The sequence below is a fragment of the Aythya ferina genome (assembly GCF_964211825.1).
Source record: "Aythya ferina genome assembly, chromosome: 3".
Classification (NCBI taxonomy): Eukaryota; Metazoa; Chordata; class Aves; order Anseriformes; family Anatidae; genus Aythya; species Aythya ferina.
The window spans coordinates 43,657,809-43,680,460 of record NC_140298.1 but is presented as its reverse complement, the minus strand read 5'-3'; the positions used below and the strand labels follow the sequence as shown (position 1 = coordinate 43,680,460).

Here is a 22,652-nt window from a genome sequence, read left to right as displayed (position 1 = left end):
ACCTTTATAGCTGTCTGCATGTGTAAATTAGAAATATTTTTCAAGATACAGCATTGAAAACAACTTTACTATTAAAATCATCGTGTTTTTTTTTTTGCTTTTTTTTCCAGTACATTAGAATGTGTATGCTATTTGCAAATGACAAGAAACTAGCATTTTCAAATGATCTCATATTTGTGAAAGTTTGTCTGAAATAGTTCTGTGATGCTTCATTCAAATCATGCTCAGAAAACCCTTTGGTTTTGTTTTATACAAAAGTGGATTTGGGAGATTCTTTCAGTACATGAAGTATTTCTTCCCAGGCAACCAGTAATTTATTGCTATAAGAAAATGCTCCGTTGATTGGCAATCTATACAGAAGCCTATCATTCACTGTATGCTCATGTGAGCAGTTATTTGGAAAGTATGATCTTTCTGTAGAATTAGTTTTGATCAGTAATGGCCAGTGTTTGATTGCAGCTTTGAACTCCTGAGTCCCTAGGCTTGTAGGTACCAAGATCCTGCAGAGATGATGAGTTTCTTTGGCCAGTGGTCTGGTAATTCCCTGCAAAAAGGACTGGGGTAGCTGTGTAGATGGCACAACCCAAATAATATGGATAGCGTGACACATGCAGGGAATGCTAAGCAGAGAAACTTCTCTGCCTATGTGCCATAAAGCATGGGTCCAGGAAAATTACACCCCTGTAGTTTGGGTTTTAAGTTTTTAAGTAGAAATTATGGCTGGCTCTGGACTTGGCCAGTCCCGGTTAGTTAGTGTGCGGTGCCTGAGAGCAGCTTTGTTTGTAAGATGGTCCAGACCAGCTGTCCCCGTAGGTACCCAGGCTGCCTGTAGGCATTTGATGTTCCTGAATCTGGTGGTGGCCAACCTGCAGCCTGATGCTGCGATTCTGCTTTTCAGCAAGGCTGGAGACCTTGTTTCCTCACTGGAGTAGACTGTATTTCTTTCCTCGGGGGAAAAAAACTATCACAAAGTAAAAGCGTGATGAAGTTTCAGTATTCTAATTTCATCACTATGTAAACTACACAAATTCAGCTTCTCTCAGGAAAGAAAAGGGGATGTCTTGTATAGCTTGTCTTACAATAAAATGAAAGGTTTGGGTTTTGTCATGCCTTCACTCAAGTGTTGTACTTTTTGTGTTTTTTTGATGTGTATATACACTTTTTAGAAAGGGAAGAACTCTTTAAGAAGAGTGGCTAATGGAGGACAGCTCATTTTTTCATGTCTGAATTCGGAACTCATTCTAAAAATGATTACTCTCTAAAAAGGTGTTGTGAAAAAAAAACCTTCAAGATTTAAGAATTCAAGGGGCAATTAAGAGAAGGGCAATGATGGGAAGTTTCCTGGGAATTCCTGTCTATAAAAAGATAGGTGTCTGAAAACACAGTATACTCCTGTTTTGTTTTTTTTTGAAAAAGTGCTTGTTCCTTTCCTGACCACTCTGTCCACTTGTACCGATTCCTCTAACAATTGATAGGTTTTGTTACTTTTTCATCATTCTTAATTTTGGAGATAACACTTTCTTCTTTCTTTGAACAGTTAGCTAAGGAACAGCACATCCAATCTGAAAATTATGTAGTCTTCAATATCCTGTGTAATGGAGTGATTGAGTGCAGCAACTCTTTGGAAGATGATCGTGATACAGAGATTCCTGGACAAGCACTCATCTTTCGCCCTGTTCGTCAGCATGTTTATTCTGTCTTGTTGGAATCTGGAAAAGGTAAGGGTGAGGCTACTTACACCATTATTCAAGTGTACTTTAAATTCTGAAATAGGAAATCTTGAATTTGTTGTTTCAGTGGCTACTTCTACATGGCATTTAGGATAAAAACTGTGGGCAACTGAAATGTATTTTGTAAGGAATCTAAAGAAAACTTGACAATTAAATTGTAGTTTTGAAAGCTGTTAATCATCAAAAGATTGAGCAAAACTAAGACATTTAGAATATTTTAAGAGTTTGAGAGGATATAAAGCCTTATTTTGTTTTACTAAGTATCTCCCGATGAATTAATGTCAGCTATAATACACTTCTACAAAACAGTTACCATTTTACCCTCTGTTGATTTTAAGTCTATGATTTTAAGAACATCTGATAGGCAAATACAGTTATTGCAGTAATACACAAGCAGTCATGCCAGTGATTATTAATTCTTTCATCAAGGTGGAAGAAGGTAAAATTTCTTTATCCAGTTGTATAAACAGATACTGCAGTAGGTATGTGTCTGTGCTTCTATTCTACTTTAAGACACAAAATTTATGTGCATCCTTGTACAAATTTTGCACTCTTAAGAGTTTACTTAAATGTTATTTTTAGCTATGGTGGCTTTTATTTCATGCTCCCAGTGGCTTTTAGGCAGTAACTTGAAAAAACGCACCTTTATTCTCTTTAATATGCTGTTTTCTCTTTGTCAATCACTTTACATTTGTATTGATGAAAGTGCCCCACCATCAACTTAGTATTCAAACTATGTGCTTAGAAAGGCCATATAAATGAAGTACCTGACTTCCTTCACCAACTAGAGATTGAAGTCATACCATAATAGGAAAAAAAAGGAGGAAAAAATGAATCAGAGTTTACATAGTCCTTTAGAGAGAATTACAAAAAGCTCAGCAGTAGTCATGCACATCTGTCATCTTTCATTTTTCAGCCTATTGCCTCTAAATTTTGTAGACAATTATAACTTCATTGGGTTTTGTTTGTTCCTCTACACAGCAGGATATTCACTGATGTTTTCAGAAACACCCAGTACCAAAACTTCTAATTAACAATTGTTAATGGATGGCAGGGTAGTAGGCAGATTTGCGATTGTGTTAGTGTTTGTAGTGGTCAGATGAAGAAGATTAGAATTGAAATACAGAAACAATAATTTAGAATTGTAATAAAAATGAAATTTGGACTTGAAAGAGATCTTCTTTTAAGAAAGTCATTTTATAATAAAACCATGGATAACATGTTTTACTTGCTCTCAGTTCATGGTTCAAATCCAGAAACAGTTTTTTAAAGTAAATCTTGTTGAACACCCCCAATCCTTAACCTTTCCAAAAAGGTAGGTAGAGCTTGTCTGCGTGGCTACTGTAATAAATCTGCATTTTTATTGCTTGTATCTACCTCTATCTGCTTTAACTGTGTCACTTCCTAGTCGTTCATGGGTTGGTTGGTTGGTATTTACTCCAGTGTATAGTTGCTTTCAGGTCAAGAGTGTAGACCATTAACAAGATTCTGCATGGAAATTTGTAAGTGAATGTCAGCATTATTTTTTAATGAATTTCCTTGTAGAGCTACAAGGCAATAGTGTTCTCTTCAAAGTAAGTAGAATCCTTTACCAGTTTCATTCGGATAAAGTCTGACTTTTTTGTAGTTCAGTGAGGGGTAGTAAGGAGAGATGTAAACAACACTGTATGTAGATTGTCATATAATGTAGAATTACTTTGGATTAGCATTAAAAAGAAGAGCTTACTGGAAGGAGGCAACCAATTAAATTAGTCTGGAGCCTGCTGCCGTGGAGAAACAATTGCCAGTGTAGCTCTTGTAAAATCAAGTTGGCTAACTACACAATGTTCCAGTTTGCAGTGGAGACGTATGTATACCCGCTTTTATTCCTTAAGATCCCTCAATTATAAGATTCCTCGTTTGGATACTAACCTCTTTGCAGTTTGCAAATCTTCTCATTTACTGTTAAATAAGGATAACAAAACAGCCAACATTTTGTAAAAGCAGTGATTGCAGTTTTAGTTAAGAACATGTTAAAAATAACATAAACAGCTCCATCAACCCTGAAACAAGAACCTCTTGGGCTTTGTTTATTTAGGTTAAGATTTTCAGATGCCAAAGATACTTAAGAATCAATAGGAGCTGGATGTCATCATATCCTTTGAAATCACCTGCATAGACCAAGCCACTTCACCAGCATTTATTTTGCTGCCACTGCCGGTACAATTTTCTTGCACAGCCATTCCTTTCAGTCCCTGTGCAACCTCTCAGTTGTGCTGGTGCAGCTGTTTGAGCAGCTTCACGGTGACCTATATTGAGAAATTGAAAATAGCCCCTTTCTCTTTTCCTTGACTTTCTTGCAGTCAGGTAACTAACCTGGTTCTGTTTCCCCATCTGACTCTTTGTAGTCACAAACAGTTGTGGTGAAACAACCTGAGGGAACAGCAGGGAGTGGGAGTGAGCAAATCAATGGTCATGAAGCTGTCTCTTTGGCTGTAATTTGATGTATGGTAAGCACGTGCATACCTTTACTTACCAAAGTATTACTAGAATCAGAGACTTATTTTCACCCCACCAAAAAAAAAAAGGGGGGGGGGGAAGGCAGATGATCTTGATCATACAGCACTTGTTGCTTGTGTTTTTAAAAAATATAATTCTTATTACCAGAGGTTCTTCTGAGCAGTACTAGTTGGAATATTGCTTTATAGTGATACATAAGTTGTCAACTTTTAGCATTGTTCCTAGAACAACTGTACTGTTAGAAAAAAACTGAGGAGGAGGGAAAAATAACAGTAAATAGTGCAGGCTGAGATGCCAGCCAAGCTCTTTCTTTTGTACACAAAGAGTTCAGAACAAAGCCGACAGGTTTTGGCACTAACTCAGGCCATGGAAATACCTGCACCAGTTGCAAGGTTATGTAATGTGGCCTAAACATGTGGCCAGCTCCTGGAAGTCCTGGCATCACTCCCAGTTCTAAGATTAGCAGCCCAGGCTGACCATGCTTTTGACACTGTCAAAAACAGGCCATTAGTAGAATTTTTGCCAGTTATCACCAGTGACCGACCACTCAGTAGGGTTGGCGTTGGTGCAGGTGCAGAGGAGCACACCGTTTCCAGCAGTCTCTTAGTTCAGTGTTTTGCACGTAGCTGAAATTTTCCTTCAGCTGCTAGGCAATGCTCTCACAGGTTGTACAGGGTCTATTTTAGCAAAGGAACTGGTGTTTTTGAATTTCACTGTTGATATTCTTTAGGTGTATTGGGGGGAAAAAATGTTTCAAAAATTAGGCTACCTTTTTTCCCCAGAGATAATTCCCTGCCAGGGCACTTGGCTTTTAGTAATCACCTTTCAATTCAGCTCTTGCTAGGTTAATGGGCTGTGAATTTGCAGGACCTTCTGCAATATATTGTGTTCTCAAGTATGTCCCCTCTTGTTTGTTGCTCTACCCAAATCCCATGTATTTTTTTTATTTTTTATTTTTTACTCAACTCTGTGTCTTCCATAGCTATTGGTTTATTGCTTGGCCATCCAGTGCATTCAGATAGAGCAGGTAACTTGACTTTCCTGCCTTTCTTTCAGTTGGTGCCCTAATAGGATCTGTCAGCTGAGTCACCAATTTCGTGCAATGTTTTGCTGTTTCATACAGCTGAAATCTTTTGTGCTCTTTCAGATTTAGTTGAAAAAGAGCAGTGGGTCCAACAATTAGTTAAAAGACAGACATCCTAATTATATAAGCCTTGCTTCCTTAAGAAGCCAGGCTAAAATTTAGGAGGTTGAATGGATTGAATAAAGCAGAGTCATTTACGTAATGGCTTCAAACAGTGCTAAAACATGAAAATGCTTTCTGAAAGTGACTTTGGGTTATTAAATTAGAAGGTTTTCTTAATGGAAAAACATTATCATTGGCAATGATTTATAATGAAGAATTGAGACTCTTCAGCTACTGGAATATGCAGTTGAATGTGGTTTTTTGTTTGTTTTTCCCCAGCCTAGGCATTTTTCATTTTATTCTTCACATCAGCAGCTTTCAAAGAACAAAGCATGGCAAGCACAGGTGTAGTGCTATTCCTTGCAGTCCAGTTACTGACTCTTCAGTCCCTCGCCTGTATTTGGGAGTTTGTGCTGCGGGTCCATGCTTAAAGAAGGTAGAAGAAGCAGGACAGTAAAACAGATTTTGTCGTGTTCTTTTCCCCTTCTCTTATCGCTGAACTAGCAGCCCATCTGAGGTGTTTCTTCCCCTGTACCATGGCATGCTATTGCTCATTCAAGCCAGCAGCCATTTTCTGCACTGAACTATGGACAAGGACAGGAAACTAATGACCAAACTAATGACCAAAGTTCTTGAGATGGCGGAGACAAGAGGAGGAGAGTGTTGGAGAGTTGGTTGTTGTTTGTGTGTCTTTGATGTTTTATGCAAGGTAAAGATTTTTTGGGGGCTCAGATTGCAGCATTAGAAATCTATGTGCATTAAAATGCACAGTGATGGGAATTAATGACAAAAGGCAGGCATTTGTTGTTAGTACCACTGAAACCCCTGTGACTCAAAAACAGTGAGTGAGAGATGAATGGATTTAGAGATGCAATTCTGTGAATGTGGTAACTGACCTTGGTCAGGTCAGCTTTGTACAACAGAAATCAAAACTGGTAGGTGACTGTTCTGTCCTCCTCACCCCAGCACTCCTACGGCAGATAAGTTCTGAGTGATGCAGAGAAGTAAGGTACCAGCTTCCCTTGGATTTTAATGTGAGCTCAGCTTTAAAGCCAGTATGGGGTGGGAAGTGTGTGGCTCAAGTAGTGAAACTTTTAAGTTAAGAGACGCCTTAATCTGTACATGGAGCAGGGGGTGCAGTTGGGGTTTGGAGGGCTAGGAAGCCACTTGAGCTATTAGGCATAAACAATCCCTTTATACCGGATAAAAGATCTGGAACAATGGTCTCTAAAAGCTCTGCATCTGACTGGGGTGACTCCATTGCTGTCAGCTTTCAATAGATAGCCATCAAGGCCTCCTGTAACGATTTTGTTGTAAGCCCTAATACAGGAATTGTCAGGGCAAGCTGGCAGGAGGACCATATTAAGGACTGTCTGCGTTTGTGGCCCCAGGAGGCTGAGGTAGTTCATGCAGGTCCCTAAACTACACCAGATGCCTCAACCCTGCCTGAACTGCCTTGGAATGGGAGGGCCTAAAATTGGCTGAAAGATGCTTTCGAATGCTGTCCACAGACTTTTGTACTTATATTTTTGGCTGCAATTCCCAACTCTAAACTCATGTTTATGGTACATAATTCAAACTCTCTTCACTTTTTCTGATGATTTGTCATAAAGATCCTAAAACTAATCTTTTGTGCTTTTATTTCAAAGAAGTTGAGCAAACAAGTTGTTATGAAGTACTTCCTATTACTTAGAACCCTGACCACCACTGCTTCCAACTTTTATGCAAGTGTCAACGCTTGTACTCAACTTACTCACCCAGTTCTGTCTTTGTTTAGGTGGAGCCTGTCCTTCTGTGAAAGAGTGGTTTGTCTATTTTGGAAATCCTCTGCAGCAGCCAGAGGTGATACAACCTGTCCAGCCTCCTCTTCCAGGTAGAATAAAAATGTGTTTAAATCTCAAATAATGACATCACTAAAATCAGGTTGGAAAATATATCATCAGACATTTGATATGGTATCCAAAATGATTGTGGAGAACAAGGAGCTAAATTAGAAATGCTGCATGCCTGTAATTGCTTTTAATTGCCCTATGTAATTATACTAGGATTCCGCTTTGAGCTACATTTTATTACTGTGTCTTGTTAAACCCGGTGCTAATTCAAACATCCATTCTAAAATGCAAACAATTCCTTAAAGGTTCTAAATGCTGCTCTGAGGCCAGTATAAGTGGTGTGTAGGGCCCTATGAAAATACTCCTATTGAGCTGTTTGAGAGAATGTGTTAATGAGGTTGGTGGAGAATATAAAAAAGGGTCATTTTAGATCACTTGAGACAACCCAGAAGAGAGAATCCAGTTTCAAATTTAAAAAAAAAAAAAAAAAGTAGTTATTTGTTATCAACTGTTTCTGTGTAGTGTCTTTTACTGTCTTAAACATCAAGTGTTTTGTGTGTTCATATTTTTTTTCCTTTTTTTTCCTTTGATTATGTACAGATTCTTGAACACTCTGTGAAATCAGTATTATTAGGAATGTATTTATGAGGAAGTACACAGCAGTTAAAAGATTGGGCTTGGTGTATGTCACTTACCTTGTTATCACTAAATGGTATGATGCTGTACAAGTTCAGCATAGGAAATAAACAGTAGTGTATTATTTTTGTTATTTTAGAAGGAAAATTGTTCTAATTGTTAATTTGATAATGCTGTTGTACTTGTAACCCCTCTACCTTTATTCTCACAGCTGTCTCTCTCTATTCAACCACTAGCATGTGGATCAGAAGCTGGGAGATTTTTAGTTTTTATATGAAATATATTAGTTCCACTGATATATCACTGATACCTTGTTGAGGAAAATGCCTTCACTTCTTTGTAGTGAACATAAACATCAAGCTGGAGCATTCTCTTTTTTTTTTTTTTCTTTTGGGGGGGGAGCTTTAGAAACTACCGGCTTTTAATTTTCTGCAGTTACAGTAAACTGTCTCAAAGTATCCTAAGATGGTATGTTTATCTTCATGATTAAAAGTTGTAATATTTAATACGAGTCTTCAAATTCAAGGATGAAGGAAAACCAGCTGATCTTAGATAGCAGCCTTATCAAAATCCTTTTGAAAAAAAATGTTTGGAAAGAATTGAGTTATATAGACAAAGTACAAACAAACCTTCATTTGATATACAGTAGTTTCACTGTCCAGTAGCACTGATATGCTATTAGAAGAGTGATTATCTAATTGACTTGATGATAGCATGAAATTGCTGTGAAATTTTCCAAATGGATATGAATATGCACAGTAAAAGTTGATTTGTCTGTCCTGTAGAACTGTTTTATTTCAGCATGTAATGGTGTGGGAGCATGCATTTTTAAAAACAAACAAAAACTCAACAAAGTATAAATGATACCTATGTCGTTACATTTCTGTTTGCATGGCAGATATACTGTATTCATTGTTGTGAAATTTTCTTTCCCAGATAGTATAGTGCCTTCCTCCTTTCCTGGAGAGGAAAGTGCTCTGTTTCAACTGCCCTGCAACATACTACACGCAGAATCCACTTTCATGTTGACAGTAAATAGGATTTCAAATTACTATGTTTGTGTGCAACAACTGCATATCAGGAGTTTGTAAAAACAGCATCTTCGGAGACATAATCTTTACTAAATCAGCAATGAAAGACTGTTCTAGCAAACTATTAAAAAAGGGGAGGAGGACTTCTGGTGTTTATTTTTAGTGCTCTGTTGTCATTCCTTCAGCGAACAAATATTTTTCTAAAATTTTTGCAGTCCATATTTGTATGCCTTACATTCGCTCATGCATCTTTTATTTTCCACAGCATGACTTTCTAATTCACCAAATAAGGTTCTCAACAGCGCATCACATTTTTCAGACAGGGATTGTATTTAGAGTGCACTTAAAGAAGTTAAAAGAAGTTGGAGTTCAAAGCTGTCAATCAAGATCAGGTTACTCAAAAAAAAAAAAAAAAAAAAAAAGGAAAGAAACCTTAATAGAAACTATTCGAAAAATTACAGGTGCAGTCAAAGTGGGAAAGTTCCTTGTTTCATCTTTTTGAGAAAAAACAATAGCCTCATCATCACAAGTACTTCAGTAGTTCATTGTTTAGTAATATGCTGAGAATATATGTGAAATCTTGACTCTGTTGTGTTTGATTTAGATTAAAAAGTCTGAACAAGTATTATTTGATATTAATTTTGAACTGTAATGTATATCACTAAGTATAAATTTCATATTGGTCTTAAAGAAATTCCCACGATAAATATGTTTTTTTTGTTTATAAAACAGCAGAACTGTTAACTGAACATCTAAAAAGCTTGTAGGTAATGTATCACATGTAAGAATGTAAGGTTTTTTAATGAAACATTGAATCCTAAAGGCTGTAAGCTGGCAGTTTAAAATATGTTTAAAGTACAGTGTTTATTATGTGTATGTATTTCTCTAGAGAGATAATCCTCTGAATTATCATCTGCGCTTGTTCATATCCTCTGTCTATCTCCCTTCTGGAATGTTTCCTTTCATTTGAGTAAATGTGGTTGTGATGTTTCCCACACATTGACAAAACACTACTTAAATTGATAAAACAAAAACAAAATTTGTCTCTGAGAAATGAATTTTATTAGAAGGTCAGAGATCTAAGACATTACTGTTTAACATCCATATCTTGTGAATGTAGCTGATCTATTCGATGTGTGTTCAGTTTGTTATGGAACAGGAGATTTAAAAATCTTTACTGGGAAAGTATGAATTCTGCATTCCATTTTATTTTTGAAAACGTAGGATATTTTAGCTGGTTGTGCATGTAGACTACTTTATACTTCAGGAGTCTGGATATACTTTCAGTCTTCTAATCATTACATCTTAAAGGAGTATATCGTGAGTATGCTCAAGTTCCAATTACCGTCTTCTGAATGTTTTAATATTCTGAATGTTTCAATAATTTCAATAGTTATTACTTCAAACAGACTTGAACAGTAAATAATATACATTTATATCCATATACAGAATGATGACATAAGTTGGTATGAATGTGAGGAGTCACCTCTGTATAAGCCCAAAGTTCAATGATACCATATTGTTAATGCCTTCCACAACTTTCACGTGCACATAGCACCTTATGGTTCCTATGACCCAAATAGGATAGATAGTTTTCTCCTGACTAATCTTTACTGTAAAGATGTATCTGTTATACTTTTAAGCATGGTTTGTTCTGCTTCGCTCCCTTTTGATTTTCAGGTTTGTTGTTATTGTCATTTTTTAAGTTAATTTAGTAAATATTTAGATGTGTTCAGTAAGCAAAATATTTCTCATTCCTTTACAAGTAAATTTATCTCTTTCAGAAATGTTTTCTAATTGCTGTAAAGTATGTAGTGAGGTTGTAACTAGAGCAGAAGACTGTTTTGGGGGGTCTGCTGTGTATGAATTTAGGTCTGTTGTTGGCTGTACATTTGGTCATGGGAAAGTCATTAAACTTCAAAATATTTGTTCATTTTTACTGATCTTTCATCTGACGGTTAATAAATGTCTCTCTCTCTCTTGGTTATGACATGGATTTAATTATTTCTTGAATGCATTGAGACCCCTTCATAAAAATAATGTTTTTGGCAGGTATGTTCCAAAAGGAGGTAGTGTCAAGTTTTCTTCCCCAGAGTAAATAACTCATAATTCATCAGTACCTCTTTTTCCCAGGCGCAAGTTGATGTCACTTCTGAAAGTATAACGAACTGTTTATGGAAAAGATGTCTTGAATTTTTTGTTGAGCTCTCTCAATATAGATATGTAGCCTTGATTATTGATGTAGTTCATGGTTTTACTCTGAAGGAAGAAAAATTTCTATTATTAGGTATACCCTTGGATGCAATTCATTTTTTAAAAGTACAGATGGAAAGAGTACTTTACTTTAACTGATTCTTAGAGTCTTTCTCCATATGTGGCTGAAAGTGAACCTTTGGGAAAGCAGAAGCCATCGAAACTCTTTGAGTTTACCTACCTAAAAATTATCTCGCTCCTTACAGTTGGTTAGCCTTGATTGGGAAAGTTGGCTTTGTTTTAGTTTTATGCATGTTATCATTGCACATCTACTTCTTCTTGAAGCCACTGTGCTGTTCTTTATTATGATTATTATTGTTGTTGTTGTTGTTATTGTTATTATTATTATTTTATCTTTTCTTTCTCAATGCAACAATTATCACTATCAAAAACAGCAGTCTGAGTCTCTGATGGTGCTGTCTATACTGGTCCTGTCACTGACAGTGTTTGTGATACTGCAAACCGCATTTCTAACCCAAATCAAGCTGTTGGTATTTTTTATGTAATACATATGTTTACAAGTAAAGTTAGAAACTTATGGATTGTGCAATGATAGCTCTTTACATAAGTTAAAACTTTTGAACAGAAAGTTGGTCTTAAAAATAGTACGACAAACATACACCAGGGAGATGAAGAAAGAAAATACCGAGAACTTTCTAGTTTCACCCTCTCTGAAGAATTAATGCCATTTGGTTAATGAGTTTTCTTGGCTAAATAAACAGCATCTATGTAAGATTCAGCACCTTGTCACTTTAACCATTTATTATCACCAAGTGTTCCTAACTGGACTACAGCTGCTGCATGTCCCCCCCCCCAAAAAAAAAAAAAAAAAAAAAAAGGTGTTACCAAATGCAGCTTAATTGGTCCACATTTAAAATTCACACCTTTTTATTTAACTACAGAAGCAGCAACAGTGTTTTATGGTAGGGCTCTGTCTTTAATTGGGATTCTTAGGCATAACCAGTTAGCTGGTCTGTTATTTCACATGCATTGGTGTTTATTTTGATAATGGACTAAATGTAATTTAAATGGGGAGCAAATTTTACATTAGTTCACACGTCACAAGTTGGGAGATGGCAACATGGAATAAATATTAAGCATTTAGACACTGTAGTGAATGGTACTATAGAAAAGCCTGAAAACATATACATAAATGATGACTGCTCTTTTGCATGTGTTTGTTGTCATGTTTCATACAGTAGACTAGAGAGCATAAGGTGCCAGATAGCCTTGATTTTTTTTTCTTCCCCAAACTTTCTAGTGAACCTAGTGCAGAAGAATCGTGCCACCAGCGTTATGTGGAGAGTGCATGCCAGCAAATGGTGTAGGTGGCCAGTTTGTTCCCTAAAGCAGGTGGCTGTGAGAAAAGCAATTCTAGCACCCTGAGGGGATCTGATGCACTGTTGCTAGGAGAGAGAAGAAAGATGTGGTTGTATCCTATGAATCATTTTTTCATTGTGAAACTTACCTCATTTAAAGTTCTGGGTCACCAAGGAAAAGCACACCCTTCCAGGGAAACATTGTTCTTGCAAACGCTAAATGTCTGTTGTCTGGAGGTTGTATGTGTTGTTGTAACAGTTGAATTCAGCCCACTCTGCTTACATGTTGCTGTATTTGATACAATTTGTTTAAATTAGAGGCCTTAATATTTTGTGTTTCTTTCAAATGCCAAGTTGTGTCAAATTCATTTTACTGTCGCTCTGTGGTCCTTGCAAGTGCCAAGAGCAGATCAGTTGTTTCCTTTCAAATTTTACTTAGGAAGGCATGTTTTATCTTGATGCTGCCAAGATAAAATAATGGATTTCTTTTGTAGGTGGAACACCTAATTTGAAAACACTGTGGTTTGCCAAGGGACCTGAAGTGGAAAAGCAACGGTACAGTACATTTCTGGCATGCTTTCATCTTCAGGATTTGATGGAAGAGCTCCAAGCTCTAGAAGCACCTGTTGCAGGATTCTGCTGCTTGCTGGCCTATCTAATGCTGCAGGTAACTGGGACAGTTACTCTTTCTTCAGCTGTCATCCCTTATAGGTGTGATTGACTGGTAAACTCTTTTTTGTTGGCCTGCAGTCAATTTTTCTCATAATCTTTACTGTAGGCATAGTTGGTCAAATATAATAGTACTGCATTACAGTATTTTAATTACTTCATTTAACATGCATCATCCTGTTTAAGAAACACTTTTTTTTTTAGTAGTTCATAATAACTCTCACATGCCCATGACAAAACCCCTTGGGCAGTTTAACAGAGAGAGTGTAAACTGAGGGATTTCCCACCCTTTTGGGGACCCGTTTGCAAATTAGAGCTTTTCTTAGTGTTTCCTTAGTGTCATCAAAAGGAGACATCCTCTCAGGTGACTATGCAGGCTGGGCAAACAGGCAGTATAAATATTTAGTCAGCTCTCACTATTTTTTCACACTACTTTGTCAATCTATTCCATTTCAAGCCAGAATTGAGGACATGGTTCTTCTCATTAAAGTCTGAGTAATAGGGGGTCATTAGGTAGTAGTTTTGCTATAATTCCAAATGCTTGGCAGCCTGCAGACTACCTTAATTGTAATGAAAAGGAATGCAAGATTAAATGCAATAACACTTTATTATTTATATTTCTCCTAGGTATTTAATATGTTGCCTGTACTTGCCACCCTTCAAATGGTGATCTCACAAGTAGATTTTCCTCTCTGAGGATGAGAAAATTAGAATGTCTTTATCTAATCTGATAAGCTTTGTTGCACTTTTACTTACACTGAACTGTGTTTCGTCTCTTGTTTTGCTTTTTCATACTTCACTTGCCTCAATGACAATTATAGTGTTGTATGATGCATGAAAACAGGATCTCCATGGCTTTTCTGTTCTTTTTCCTTCGTATATGTTTGCTTAAACTTAGATGACGCATTGAGGCAGTATGTATGGGAATTATACAAATGATCCATATAGCTCCTTTTTTCTTTAATCTTTGCGTAGCAAAATATTAATGGAAAGTTTTTTGAAGATCAAAGTCAAGAAACAACATTTCATGCCTTACAGTTTCAATTCAACAAGATAAGAATTGTATACTTAGCTTTAAAAACATACTTTACGTGTTTTTTTTGTATTTGGATATGTTTTCACTGTTGCATTCATTTATCATGCTACTCTATGTACCCCTTTGTAGCATGATTACCAAATTATTTGAGAAAGGTTTCTTTAGTGGCATTAAGAAGTTGAGTAACATCATGTTACTCAACATCCTACAGATGTATGGATTAATCACAGCATATTAATAAAATGGAAAAAAAAAAAAAAAAAAAAAACCTGTTTAGGAATATGATCTTCAGAATTTATTATCCAGTGGCTAACATTGAAAACAAAGAGGAAAAGCAGCTTTGCAGCTTGTAATTTCAGCAAGAAGACTAGCTGAGAGATCATGTTAAAAGGGCTTAGCTTGATGGAAGGTTTTTCATGGCAGTACCAGTTTCTCAACACCTGTTCCATTTTCCTGATTCTCTTCTGCCCTCAGAGAAGCATAAATACAATCTACCCTGTGAACCAGACTAGCAAATTGATTTGGATCAAAATGTTTTTCATTGCTTAGTTGTTTTTAACTCTTTTTTGTTGTTGTTGTTGTTGTTGTTCTCTGATGTTGTCCATTTGTTTTCATGGTGTGTTTTTGAAAGGATGAGCAAGAATAAGTGTCAGAAGCCATGCTTTGAGCTGACAATGCTGCCTCCATTTGTTTTTGTAGCTGAGAAAACAATGCTTGTCTAGCTGTGGCCTAATTCTTGTCTTTACACTTCATTCTTGAATTTTTATTAAAGAGTTAAAGGAGATTGTTAACTCCAAGGGATTTAAGTTAATATTAGGCTTCCATTTGAGGTACGCTACCATCATTTCTGTTAAGTCATATGAGGGAGAAATTTCCCAACTTTTTGTCTCAAGGGAGAAACTTCTCAACGATTTTGTTAGATATCATTTAAACCAACCTGAAACTTTTTTTTTTTTTTTTTGGAGGAACCAGCATACTGACCAACCAGGCTTCCTCAAAGTGTGTGCCATAACAGCATATAAAGCATGATTTAAAGTGTAATTTTTTCAACGAGGGTACTTTTCAAATATACTCTAATTGAAAAGAAAAATAGTGAAAAAATGACAATAAAAAAGACATTTAAATGTCTTTAAAAATGGCGAAAGGAGTGAATCACTTCAGAGATAAAACTGTAGAGCCACCAAAGAAAGGGGAGACAGAAACAACATTTTAAGCTCCTACATTTTTTGAAGAAATCTGACAATGCAAGCATGATAACTGACTGAGTTGGGATACTGAATGAAGTATTTCTCTAAAGAAATGCTTTGACATTGGTAAACATTTTTATTGGCCTACTCTCCTGGGGACATTTTTTTTTCCTGTTGTATTTGCAAAAAGACTTTGACTTACTTTTCTTAAGACAAAATTGTGCAAGTATTGAGAATTGCTCTGTAAATATAAATCACTTTTTCTGTTGCTGCAATGGATAAAATTTGCAGATGTGTTGCCATCTACACAAAGATGACAACTGACTTGAAATACAGGGTGAAGTAGGGCCATTATCAGATCTCAGCAGCCAGGTGGAGTTAATGAATACCAAGGAGCAATTGGAAACTTAAAATTTCTAAGACATCCCTTACACTATGCAAGTTTTAATAACTTCATAGAGAGGAAAGTATTTTACTATGGGATAAGCAACAAGGCCTGATGAGAAAAGCAAAATACAACAACTCTCAATAGTGGCTGAGTAATTTATATCTTGAAGACTACTCTTAAGCAAATAAATGAATGAAGTAATCATAGATGGCTTCTTAGTATTGTTTTGTGTTTGTTTGTTGTTTGTTTTTTTCCTGTTCATTTACATCAATATTTGTATTTTCTCTCCTTCATTCTTTTTTTTTTTCCTTACTTCATAATTAATGATAGCCTTAATAGAAGCTCATAACAGATTGAAGTAGGATATGCACAACATTCCCTGAAAATCAAGCTGTTAAAAGACAGACAAAGCAGAGTTGTAGGCAGCCTTTTAGCTGTACTGTAATTACACATTACACACTTCGTCACTTTTGCAAGAGATACCTTCCCTCAAGTTCCAGTTGATACTGAACTTCAATGCCTTGTGGATCTCACTTAGTCCTCTTTGTAGTCTCAACACTTGTATTTTGTCTTGTTGCACAAGTATAATTTACCGTTCTTACAGAGGAAGCAGATGATCAGAATTAGACAGCCAGCTGCTCTAGAGGCACTGTCTTTCCTCTGAGGTTAACCATGTGCATCTACAAAATCCCAGAATACTTCTTCACATCAGTAAATGTACCGTATTCTCCCTTTTCTGGTAGAATTTGAGTGAACTGTTACAATAATTTAGAATTTTCCTTCATGTTTTCTCACTTAAGCATTTTAGATGCATTTTTCTTAGAGTTTTGAGTTTTTCTCACATCACTATGTAACCTAGTGAAAGAATCCAGGTATGTTTTTTTAAAAACTTGAAATTTAACTTAAAAAGGTAATTAAAATAGTTTAGATTTTTTTTTTTTAAGTTTTCAACAGGTAACTATGTAAGCATTTAAAATAAATCCTAATGGTCATCAGATCTGTGGCTTATTGAGGTGGTTTTTATTTTGAGACTTGGTTATAGAGTAATTTTTGTTGCTATTATTGTTTTGTTTATTTGTTTTTGTTTGATTGTTTTTTACTATGCTCAGCATTATGGCTATGAAGAAAATTCCTGTTATTAAGGAACTTCAGGGGAATAGGAGAAGGGAACATGTAAAGGGTGTGCATTTTGTTTGATGTGTGGAAATCATGTAGATACGCTATACATGGGTATGGTTAGCTATGCATTTCATTCAAATTGTGAAAGTTTTTTGTTCTATGTGAATGTCTTTTCCTAGACAGTACATTCAGGATTGTCATAACTCCATGAGGTCATTGATTTAAATCAATGTCTTGATGTGCTTGAGAAATGTTTGACATGTTTGAGAAAAAGAGGGGCCAATTTTAGTAGTTTCTCTTCAGAGCCTTCAAATAACATGTTACTTTCATCTCTGTTTTAGGTCCATAGCCTATCTCTGGAAGACTTAAATGCATTTGTGGCACTCGTTCTCTGCCTCAGAGGAAAGTCAGCATCTCAGCTGGAACGTTTGCAGGTATTGATTGGAATAATTGAGTAACATGAAATGTTCATTGTAACTCAGGAATAAATATTGGGGGAGAATTCTGCTTTATTTTATTTTTTTTTTTAATACGGGAATTGAGCATTGCAGAAAATAGTAGGCTTTTAATGTCGTACAGCTAATTTGAATATTTATATTTGTTAATCATGTAGAAAAAACGATAGAAGGGACATTCTCTAGTGGTTGGGATCCTAGGGTGAGTGAATTAGTCTCAGTTTTCTTCCTGACTTGGTTTCTGGATTTCTAGCTGATGGAAATTTTTTAATGGTCAATCCCATCTTGATACATTGCTTCATTCCTTTTTCCTGAGGAGGACAGAGTTTCAGGACATCTGTTGTTTGAAAATCACTACATTTAATAAAGCTTGGCACTACTTTGTGTGGCTGAACATAAATCCAGCTAGAAAAAATGCCTTCTTACCTAATGTGGCCCACTATAGTGAAGACCTATTGAATCACTCTGTAGAATATTGGATTGCAGAGAGAGCTATTCTGTGTTTTGCTTGTTTGTTTGTTTGTTTGTTTGTTTCCCATGTTGGTGTGGTCTAGTCTAATCACTTGGATCTTCTGATTTGTGGATCAAACTTTTCCAGTGCAGTCTTACAGTAGGATAATGTATTTATTTATTACTTCTTTTTTATTAATGTGTAGCAGGGAATTAAAAGTTAAGACCGCAGAAACCATATGAATTATGTAATCATGGATGCTTATGAAATCAGCTAGAGAGGTAGAGACTTTATACATGTATATGAGCGGTCAATTAAGTAAAGATCTTCTTGTGATACGTTAGTAATAGTGCTGTATTGATAAAGGCAGAAAGAGAAGATTACCTAATATTTACAAGGGCTTCTAGAATCTGCTTTTAGATCTGGGACCAAGCTGTAGTAAGTTTTGAAAATAAGTTTGAAGATACTGACAGTGGTTAAGGAAATCTACTTTGTACCAGTGTTTTTCTGTACAGTGATTGTAGAGGATCAGCGTGTTCTCTTCCATGAGCTGTGTAGTCATGAGACTTGAGGGATGCAGGTAGGAAATCTCAGTTAAGATCTAAATTTCATGACTGTCAATTATTCAAGAGTTCTTTTAAAAAAATTATACACTTTGCAAATTTGTTTTCTCCCTTTCCTATTTTCATAAATTCACATGTGGAAAAGCAGGTTCTTAGATAGTTATTGAAATGGAGTCATCTAACTAGTTTTTCTTGTATACCTGATTATGCAAGAGGATTTTCAAAGTCATAACTTCAGATTGCATGTGAATTATTAGCAGTGTACAAAACAGACTGCATGTGTCAATGGATATTTGAGTTGTGGGCTTACTTAAAAAAAAAAAAAAAAAGGAAGAGTTAAAAATGGTTGGAAGGTCTATCTTCTCTCTGAAAATCTTGTTTATATTTCCAGGGAATTCTCTGTTTCTTTGAACAGGCCATGTTAGAGTTTTAAAAGTCCTTTTCGTTAATGCTAAGGTAACCAAACACTCCTGTTACTGTCTCTTGGTTTCTAGTACATGGGGACCAAAAATAAACCCCAAAAATTGAGTGATTCCAGTTTCATTATTTGACTCAGTCTGACATACTTTTTTTTCCCTCCAAATTTATCACACGTTTGTTCTCTAGACAATCAGTGTTAGATCTGTGTAACAAAAAGGAAGCAATGAAATGAAGGCAATACAGAAAACAGCAAAAATGTAGGATTTATTTCTGTCTTGAAGACGTTATTACACATAATGTTGCACTTAATGTTGAGCGTATCATTATTTTATCAAGTCTGACATGGCAGTCATTCAGTAAAAGCATAAAGGCAGCCAAGCGTAATTAGGAAGTATTGAAACAATTGGTTATAGATGCGCCTACAGGTGCTATTACATAAATCTATGTAAATCTAAATTATGTAAAGTGCTTGGAAGTTTATTCACTTTGATTTGGAAGTCTTTGTTCATTCATTCATGTTGTAGTTCTATGGAATTATAAATCTGAGTTTGAGATGCTTAGTATTGCATCCAACCATGTACTTATCAGCAGTCATTCTGCTAATCGAACCTTGTTCACAAAATTTTGTAACTTACAAAGCTTGTGGAAGATCAAGTATTGTCTGTTCATCCACTGCTGGCATAAAAGTACATGAAACATGAAGTTGGTGTTATGCTGTATCATGCACTCTACCAAAGCAGACAGTATAATGTTGGGATTGAGTTATGGTTGATATTGGCAGGTTTAACTTTCAAAAGTTAAATCACTCTGCTGTTTATATCAGCACTTCATGCACTAATGCATTCTGCTGTGCTAAAAAACAACAAAAGATTCACGCAATGCAGCTGAAATATTTGTATCAGGCTATTTCTTGTCATTCATAAAGCACTTCCTAGTGCTTTCTGTTGAAATTCATAGTGGTGCCTTTGGTAAATGTTCAAGCCAGAATAAATCCCTATAAAGAGAATAATGAGGAAAGATTTTGGCCTGTGTCTATTCTGAGGATGTGAATAGGTGAATAACAGTTTGAAAACTTTCCCTTGTTACAGTTGAATTAATCTACCTTCCTGTGTTTTGATGACTTGGATCTCCAAGTGGAAAATAGTTGCTCTTTGGCAGTTTGATGCGTATCTCCTGAATTTTCAAGTTATATCATGAGAGAATGTCATGTTGAGTGTATTGCCATAAAAAAAGCTTCTCTCTTTCATATCTAAACCACCTGTAATTTTGTGGTAGGATTGACTTTAATATCTATATGAGGTGAATCTCACTTGACTGGAAATGTAAAAAATGGTCTGTTTCTCATTTCTGTGTTTCTGAAAAGTGGTGTGTAGATGAACTCCGTTATATCCTCTGAAGTTGCTCTTGGAAGGGCAGGAGACAAATCTAATAGAATATTTTATACAAATATTTTGATGATAAATACAGATCAATAAAGCAAGCATTCTGAGAATTGCAATTTAAGCAAGTCTTTTTCAGAATCCACTTCAGAATAGTTAAAATGTTTTTACACATTTCTATGTTTATTTTGTAGATCTGCAAAACTGAATTATGATGATAACTTTATTTTAATAAGTATGAAACATATTATCGATAGATGTTTAATAGTTTAAATTTCTATGTTTAAAATCAGTAGAGGACCCAAATATAATAATTACACTATAACAAGTACACTAGTACACAGTTAATAAATACACGAGCCTCATAGTAGAAAAACAGAAGAACAGAGTACTTGTCATACTTTTTCTTCTCCTCTGAAAAGTTAAACAAGATATCTAGGAATAACTTAATAAAGTTTCAAAGAAGTTAACATTAAACTTAGTCAGCATCTACAGATATTTATGAAAATGTTTGCTTATTTGCAATCTTGGACTTGTTTCTACATTTTAAGTAATAATTCTGTATTAATATTTACTCTGTATAAACAATTCTGTGAAGAACACTGATTTGGTCAAAGTAGTTTTGCTCTGTTTCTGCACAAGAGTCCATTAGCAAATATGTTTGAGTAGAAGAAAACAACTTCTACTGTTAACATGAGAGAAAATGTAAATAGAGCCTGTTCTCATGTGGTGATCTTTTCAGCCTTCAATTCCAAATCTGCTTTCTGATATACGATCCATATTTCATAGTTAATGAGATCCATAAGCCCACAAATTCATTAACAAATGTCTGTGGTTTGAATAAAATGGGTTAAAGCCATAAAAATATAGTTTATCTCATGCTGAAAGAAAGTGGCCTGTGGACATATAACTGAAATACACGATGCCAGTTGCAGAAAGTAACTGCTTAATATTTGTATGAGAAGATTTGGTTATTTTTCAAGATCAATGGTTTCAAAATACTGAAATGTGCACGTGACAGACAAGGGCTTTTGTAAATTCTTTTTCTCTTTTTATTTTTTATCTAGTTTCCTTGTACACCCCTTTTATGGTATATTAACATTCTGCTTTGCCCAAGCCTCCCATAGAGCTTATACATAAGGTCAGAATTAAGTTTTGGACCCCAGGTTGCCTATTTCCCTTCTTTCTATTTTAATCTGGTGTGCGGTTTTGGCAGAAAGCCCAGAGAGCCATCAGTCTAACTCTGCAGCCATTGTAGAGAGAAAGAGGCACCAGCAGTCGTGCTTGCAGTGTTGTTCCTTACATTGTGCTACCCATGGTTGTTTACAAGTGCAATTATAGATCATCTTTCACCTGTAATGCATATAGAACACTGTCCAAATGGGAGAGGCCACAGTGAGTTACAAACAGAAGTAATACGTTTCTTCTAGGATTTCTTCAAATATGTAAACACTGGTATTAGAGGTGGAAAGTTGTGAATCACATATTTCTGAAAGTCACAGCCAAAGATCAGTTTGGAAAATTTGGTTAAAGACCATGCCTGGAAATTGGTAGATGAAACTTAGGTTCTGTAAATGCTTTTAAAAATGAAATGTATGTCATAATACATGAAGAAAAAGTTAGTAGCAGATGCATAATGGATCTGCTACAGTAAGCGTCACTTACTGCTGGTATTTATGGCATTTGCAAGCTCTTTATAGCTTCGCCATAACATACCCAGTTATGCCACAATATCTACTTTGGACTAGTTACATCTTTTTGTGCTGCTCATAAAAGAATCTCTTTTGCTGTGTATGAAATATAAAAAAGTCAAGCCTGAAATGTATATCTTCAATTTTTCAAGTGCATTCAGTTAATTGAAAAATATTACTGATATGAAATGCGGACAATCATTTTAAGTCTTAAATGATAAGTTCTAGAGAGTCTATGCAATTTGATTGCAAATAGACTTACACACACAAAAAAAAAAAAAAAAAAAAAAAAAAAAACACACTAACAAGCATTACTTCATTAGATGTTGGAATAATGTGAGGAAAATAAAATCTCAGCAAACTAGTTTGACAGGCAGAAATAGCTTTAGCAATAATTGCAGTTGTGTAGAAGGTTGTAATATTTTCTGTTGTATGGTGCAATAGAAGGAGAATTACCTTGGTAATGGTTTGATATCAATATTACACAAGTTAATTTTTTTCTCAAGTGTTTTCCTAGGGATACTTAGCCACATTCATGCAAATAAATTAGTATGTTTTAGAGTAACATGCAAGTATCTTAGTTAGGATAACTCATACTTCAGAAGAATATTGCTAAATCTATTCTGTATTTTTAACTCAGTATTTTTGTTCTCCTCTGCCATCCAAACAGAAAAGCATAAATAATACCCTGACTCTGAATATTCCAGAATTTGTCTTTGACCTATTTGGCAAACCAGGCTACATTTGTCAACACCATTAGATGTGATACTGTTCAGACAGACTCCAAACAGCTTTTGTAAGCAATCTA

General features: G+C 35.5%; 1 protein-coding gene across 4 annotated transcripts in view; it reads left to right on the top strand.

Annotated features, from left to right (window-relative positions):
• The window catches only part of FAM120B (family with sequence similarity 120 member B), a 53,114-nt gene that overhangs the window by 5,705 nt on the left and 24,757 nt on the right, over window positions 1-22,652 (top strand). For all 4 annotated transcript variants that reach the window (XM_084515761.1, XM_084515762.1, XM_084515760.1 and 1 more), the window contains 4 exons: window positions 1,538-1,718; window positions 7,193-7,288; window positions 12,981-13,153; window positions 17,227-17,319. In XM_084515761.1, the coding sequence (XP_084371887.1) occupies window positions 1,538-1,718; window positions 7,193-7,288; window positions 12,981-13,153; window positions 17,227-17,319 (543 nt within the window). The remainder of the gene's footprint in view (window positions 1-1,537; window positions 1,719-7,192; window positions 7,289-12,980; window positions 13,154-17,226; window positions 17,320-22,652) is intronic.